We start from the raw sequence: 6,407 nt of genomic DNA, 5'->3' as shown, positions 1-6,407 counted from the left end.
TTTGAGATCGTTTTGACAGACATGTTTGTGTATTATTTTCAATGTGTTTATTGCTAAGTTTAGTGTGGCAAACGGTGGCAAAATAATTAAATAATTCGCGTGCAGTGTATATGGTTGCCATGACAACCTCACACGCTTCCTGCTGCTGCTCTATGTAATCAGAGTATGAATTTGTAGATTTTCTATAGCAAAACTAAAAAGTGTTTAAAAGTGCGACTGACCAAATCGTCCGGCTCGGTTTGGTACCCCCCTCCCCCCACCCGAACTGGAAGACATCTCTAATTTTGACAGTTTACATCTGATCTCACTCAGTAGGTGCGTTCGACTTCATGCGGCGCCGCGTGTTCTGACTCACAGACTGTAAGTACGTTGTTTATATTTAAAGGATTTGCCACTGACGATTCAAACGCGAGTTTTTTGGGCAGTAGAGTAGCACTTGTTGTTTGTCATTTCTCCGATCACAAATGCAGACATGGTTTTGTGTTATGCTCCAGCCGGACAGGGCATCACAATATGGAAGAGGCGTAACATTTCCGTCACACGCTTGAGGTATTCGGCCAATCACAACGCACTGGATAGCTGGCCAATCAGAGCACACCTCGCTTTTCAGACCGATGAGCTTTGTAAAAATTGACGCGTTTCAGAAAGGCGGGGCATAGAGGAGAAACAATAATGTACAGTATGTGGAAAATAATGTGTTTTTTTAACCTTAAACCGCATAAACACATTTCATTACACCAAATACAACAAAATAATGTTCTTTTTAACAGCATCATATGAACTCTTTAAATTGTAGTAATGAGTATTTTGCACTTTCTGAGAGCCCATTAATGTTTTGCCCCATTGTTTGACTGAATATTCAAACGTTTTGTTGAATCCTAACTACATGGTCATCTGAGATAATGTGGTGAATGTGCCACCTTTTCTTTCTCCTTTTTTCTTATGAAAAAAATTGTGATATATTTAGACTGATTAGGGCACGCCCACACACACACACACACACACACACACACACACATTCCTCAGGTGTGACATTTAATTCGGTCTGATTTGTATGCATGCCCGCATGATCGTTTTCCAACTCTCACAGCAACTTTATCTTTATCACAGCAACTTTATCTAAAATTATTTTTGAAAATATGTACTCAGCATTTAATACTGTGAGTAGCAGCTTCATTCTGATCTAATGAAATATGTTGCAGAAGATTGTGGGAGTACGTGACGACATTATTTCTCAAGGGTAGAGCAGATAACAAGCTAAACAACATTTGTGCCCGCCCCAGATATATGCTAGTGCCATAAACCACCCAAACCAGGGCGCGCACACACACACACACACACACACACACACACACACACACACACATTCCTCAGGTGTGACATTTAATTCGGTCTGATTTGTATGCATGCCCGCATGATCGTTTTCCAACTCTCACAGCAACTTTATCTTTATCACAGCAACTTTATCTAAAATTATTTTTGAAAATATGTACTCAGCATTTAATACTGTGAGTAGCAGCTTCATTCTGATCTAATGAAATATGTTGCAGAAGATTGTGGGAGTACGTGACGACATTATTTCTCAAGGGTAGAGCAGATAACAAGCTAAACAACATTCTTAAAACTCAGACTGCTTTTAAAACAGACTCCAATCACACAATCAAGGAGTAAGAACGTTTTAAGCTGATGTAAGTATTATATTTCTACATTTCATATTGAAATATCCTGTCGAATGTAAAATCGGTATTCTTTTATTTGGATTTTTGAGAGTTTGCTTTTCTTGAGTTGAGTACTATAACATTACATGCCATGTCAACTTGTGATTTGTTTAGTTGGTGTCAGCTTGTGTTTAAAAGGAAGAAAAGAAAGCTGCATGGACCATGTGTTACTCAAACACAGAGCTCTGTGTTACTCCTCAAATTACAACATCATGGTTTTCTTTCTCCTTGTTGTCTTTGGCAAGTGTTTTAACAAAACATGGAGTAACATTTTATGATTTTGATCAGGTAAATAGGATGACACAAATTATGAATGCTTTCTGTTGAAAAGTGACTTTAAAGCTTTTCAAAAACTATTTTCTACAGGTATGTATGTTGTCAAGTGTTTGTTGTGCTTAGCATACCATGAATTACAGTCAATGTGCTGGTAATTTTCTTCATAAAGACATCAATAATACATTTTTTTGCTCTTCTCAGGGCTTTTGACCTTCACTTCAAGCCAAAAATCTCACCAGTATCACTTCATAAATATCAGAAATAACTGGACTGAGGCTCAGAGATTCTGTCGTGAGATGTACACTGACCTGGCGACTGAATAATGAAGATGAGATGAACAGCTTGTTAAAAACCATAACTGATGATGCATATGGTGCATATATTGGACTATATGGTGAAGTGTTCAGATGGCACTGGACCCTGCCAGACAGTTTCTACAATGAAAAGACATTTGAAAACTGGAAAAATAACCAACCAGATAAAAATAATAATGAGGGCTGTTCTGCAATGGACAAAAATGGGCAATGGTTTAGTGATAGCTGTGACATACAAAGGCAATTTGTATGCGTTAATGGTAAGATTTTCTATTATACAATTGTCTGTTCATTGTATTGTGACATATCTTACAGAATTACATTCCCACTGTTTTTATTTATTGTAACAGATACGATAGTGATCCAGTTTCATAAACTTATTTTCAGAAACATATTAGCAGCAATTACAATCTTTTGCTTGTCATTTGTCTGTAGCAACAGCCAATAAAAAGTATATCCTGATTGACGAGAACAAATCCTGGAGGGAGGCCCAAGAATATTGTACAACTTTTCACACAGATCTAGCCAATGTCAGAAACGTATCAGAAAATCAAGATGTGAAGAACACCGCAAAAAACGATGTATGGATTGGACTATTTAAAGACTCTTGGTCATGGTCAGATCAGAGAAACTCTTCTTTCCGTTTCTGGATTTCAAGTCAGTTTAGTAACAACAGAAGAGACAGAGACTGTGTTACAGTGATGGTGAACCAAACAGGAAAATGGAATGACGTTCAATAACAGCACTCAGGCCTTCACCTGTCATGGTGGTGTGTTCATTTTTTTCTCTTCTTTGTGTTTAAAACTGCCTAAAAATTCATAATGTATAATATGCATCTAATCTGACTCCTTTACAGATCTGAAATCTCAATCAACCACTAAACCAGGTATATTGCCAGCACTAACATTAAAGGGATAGAAAAAAAAAAACAAAGAAAAAAAGAAAGAAAGAAAAGTAAAAGTAAAAGAAAATTATGTCATCATTTATTCACGCTCATTTGGTTCCAAATAGGGATGCACGATTTTGGGATGATTTTTATTTCTGATAATAAAAACATTTAATGTTTAAATTCAGTTAAAAATCAAAAATCTCCAGGCTTGCTGTGCTAGTTTGTAAGGCTACACAATTTGGCATTAAAAAAAAAAAGAAGAAAAAAAAGTAATTTTCAAAAACCATAAAGCTTTTATTTTGTCGGAAAACCACAGAGAGACCTTAAAGCTTCTCTTTGGTTAACAACAACCAGCTTTTCAATACATGTTTGGGAAGATGGTGGGCGCATGTTGCATTCCCAAATACGCATTATAAAATTCACAGCTCTTGCAAAGATGAAGTACATGTGGAGTGGCATGTATAGGCCTGTGAACTTAGCCGCTCTGAGAGACTAAAAACACATGAGCTGTTTGTGTGTAAAAGAACACAGTGCCACGTTTTACTCTGAAACACACAGCGCATATATATTTAATTAAAACGATTTCATTTGATAATTATGCTAAGCCATTTAGTGGTTTTGGTTTTATTACGATCAATCGTGCAGCCCTAGTTTAAGTCTGTTTGCATTTCTTTCTCCTGCAGAACAATAAGAGAAGATATTTTGAAGAAGGTTAAGAAACAGCATATATGGAGTCCATTCACTGAAAACATTTTTCAAACTATCTTCTTTTAAGCTGCACAGAAGAAAAGAATGTCACACAGTTTTAAAACGACACGAGGGTGACAGAACAGAATTGTCATATTTGGGTGGAGTATGGCTTAAAAATGCAGTCAAAATCATATTATCCTTTGAACCTTTTAACACTTGTTGTTCAGCACATGAGAAATGTTACAGCAAAAGCATTAACTATGTAATTTATTAACCAAAATGTTATCACTGGTACAGCTACTCCTAGACCAGCACCAAAGACTTAAACTACTTCAGTCTGTGTGCATTGAATTTATTTAATACACGAGTTTCACAATTTGAGTTGAATTACTGAAATAAATGAACTTTTCCACGACATTCTAATTTATTGAGATGCACCTGTAATACTGAGAGGGAAAATACAAGCACACAATCGACACAAATATTCACTACAGTGCCAGATCAAGGTAAAAGAAAATGCTCACTGTGAATATTTTTGATGCTCTGTCATTAGTTCTGGTTCTTGCATTTAGTTGGCTGAACTAAGACTTTTCAGTGTTTGTCTCATGCTTCCGCTTGTGTGCAAGTTCCAGACAGACTCCCATTAGACAGTCTGTGTATTTCTGCAAGTAATGCTATTAGACAGCAACACGTGACCATCTTTATCATTGACTGACTCGTTCAAAAAGACCAGATTCATTCAACAAATGAAAGGAACAAAACACTCTGAGACATGCTTTGGCTTTGTTGGGAACTCTTTTGTTGGCAAAAATAGACAAAGTATCAGGAAAAAAGGTAATATTACTTTCTTGATTAACTGTTGTATCACAACAACCATACACTTTCTTGTGTCAACTTGCTAAATTATATATTAGTAGGCTTATACTCTTTATTGTAAAGAATAATTTAACTCTAATGCTTGCTTCCTTGAGCAGACACATTTTCAAGGTTCAATAAATAGTACATATACAATAATAGTTAAATATTTAGTTATACTAGTTGTATTGTATTTCAATGCTATTATTTTATCAAGTCAAGTAAACTTTATTAATATATAACTTTATACAATACAGATTGTGTCAAAGCAGCTTCACTGTAATAAAAAGGAAAATAGCATGTTTTGTTTAAATGTTGCAGAATCCATCACTTATGAAATAAACTAAATTTTAGCTGTAAAGCAGCTCTACAGAAGACAGTAGTGTCATTATTCAACTCAAGTCAGTTCAGTGTTGATTCAGTTCAGTTTAATAACAGTGTCAATGCTGCAAAGTTCATCAATTGAAACCTTGTTCAAGTCAGCTATAAGCAGCTCTACAAACGACAATAGTGTTATTATTCAGCTCAATTTATATACATTTTGATATCAGTTCGATTCAATAATAGTGTCAGTGTCATTATCCAGCTCAATTCAGTTCGAATTTAGTTGTCATCTGATAGTATCAGTGCAATCGATAATGTTGCCAAATATTATAATTGTCTTACATCATACCTTATAAAGGTGTATTATGCACTTTCCTTATAGTTCCCCTTACAACTCAGTATAATCTGTATTTTTGTCAATTCACTCCAAAGATAACCTGATTCTGGTCCGTGAGAACCTGATGTGGACCGAAGCTGTGAGTTACTGCAGAAAGCACCATGTGGACCTGGTCTCCATTCACAGTGAGGAGCTTCAGAACAGGGCAGCGAGAAAAGCCATCCAGGCCTCCACTTCTCATGTATGGCTGGGTCTCCGTTACACCTGCACCTTCAACTTCTGGTTCTGGATAAAGAACAGAGAAGCAGGCTGCTACCAGAACTGGGCGTCTGCATTATTTCTCATATGGTCTATGAATTCATGTATTTTATTATTCTTATTATTCTTATTTGTTTGGCTTTAATTCAAAGTTTGACAACAGGAAAGTGTGGCCATGTGAAGAAAATGCACAATAGTGAGTAAATTTCATAAAATAATGTGCAGGTAATAAGTACTTTTTAAATATAATTGTTTAATAGTACCAGCAAATATGTGATCTGTATCTGAACACATGTCTGATTAAGGCTCTTTCATACCCTTTCATTTTTTTTTATATGCTTGTGAACATGGCTGTAATTTTTGTAAGAATACAAATACATTGTGTATACTGTAATATGAATTATATATATATATATATTAATTGTAATATTGTGCTAATACAAATTAAATATATTTGCTCATTGCACAACATGATGCTAATTAGCAAAGCTGCGGTTTTAGACCTTCTGACAAAAATATTTATATGTTTCATAGGAAGTAAGTATTCAAATGACATTTGTTTTAGTCTATTATGAGGTAGTTTAATAGAGGATCTTTGTGTTTTGTGGCCCTTTCGGTGTTCAGTTACAGGAACACAAGTGTGGTTTTCATTTGCCTATCTAGATCTGTTAATTTAAAGGGAAAGAGTGTAATAAGAATTGTAATATAACACACACAGGGTGCCATTTGCATGAACGCAGCACCAT

At 35.5% G+C, this 6,407-nt stretch overlaps 1 protein-coding gene across 1 annotated transcript; it reads left to right on the top strand.

Annotated features, from left to right (window-relative positions):
- The first annotated feature begins 1,977 nt into the window (after window positions 1-1,977).
- Window positions 1,978-5,842, top strand: LOC107752842 (uncharacterized). The gene is made up of 8 exons (XM_016568913.1): window positions 1,978-1,982; window positions 2,050-2,084; window positions 2,196-2,296; window positions 2,328-2,568; window positions 2,744-2,889; window positions 4,339-4,393; window positions 5,499-5,734; window positions 5,825-5,842. The coding sequence occupies exons 1-8, from the start codon at window positions 1,978-1,980 to the stop codon at window positions 5,840-5,842; spliced, it is 837 nt and encodes a 278-aa protein (XP_016424399.1).
- The last annotated feature ends 565 nt before the right edge of the window (window positions 5,843-6,407 follow it).

The sequence above is a fragment of the Sinocyclocheilus rhinocerous genome, unplaced genomic scaffold (genome assembly GCF_001515625.1).
Source record: "Sinocyclocheilus rhinocerous isolate Xijiao unplaced genomic scaffold, SAMN03320098_v1.1 scaffold771, whole genome shotgun sequence".
In the NCBI taxonomy this organism is placed as follows: domain Eukaryota; kingdom Metazoa; phylum Chordata; class Actinopteri; order Cypriniformes; family Cyprinidae; genus Sinocyclocheilus; species Sinocyclocheilus rhinocerous.
The sequence above is the reverse complement of the archived record's forward strand: the minus strand, read 5'-3'. Positions and strand labels throughout refer to the sequence as shown.

What these genes read in the sequence shown, in the direction of transcription:
- LOC107752842 (XM_016568913.1), top strand. An exon ending in GCAATTTGTATGCGTTAATG is followed by an intron (nt 2,569 to 2,743) that starts GTAAGATTTTCT and finishes ATTTGTCTGTAG; the next exon opens with CAACAGCCAATAAAAAGTAT. An exon ending in CACTACAGTGCCAGATCAAG is followed by an intron (nt 4,394 to 5,498) that starts GTAAAAGAAAAT and finishes TTCACTCCAAAG; the next exon opens with ATAACCTGATTCTGGTCCGT.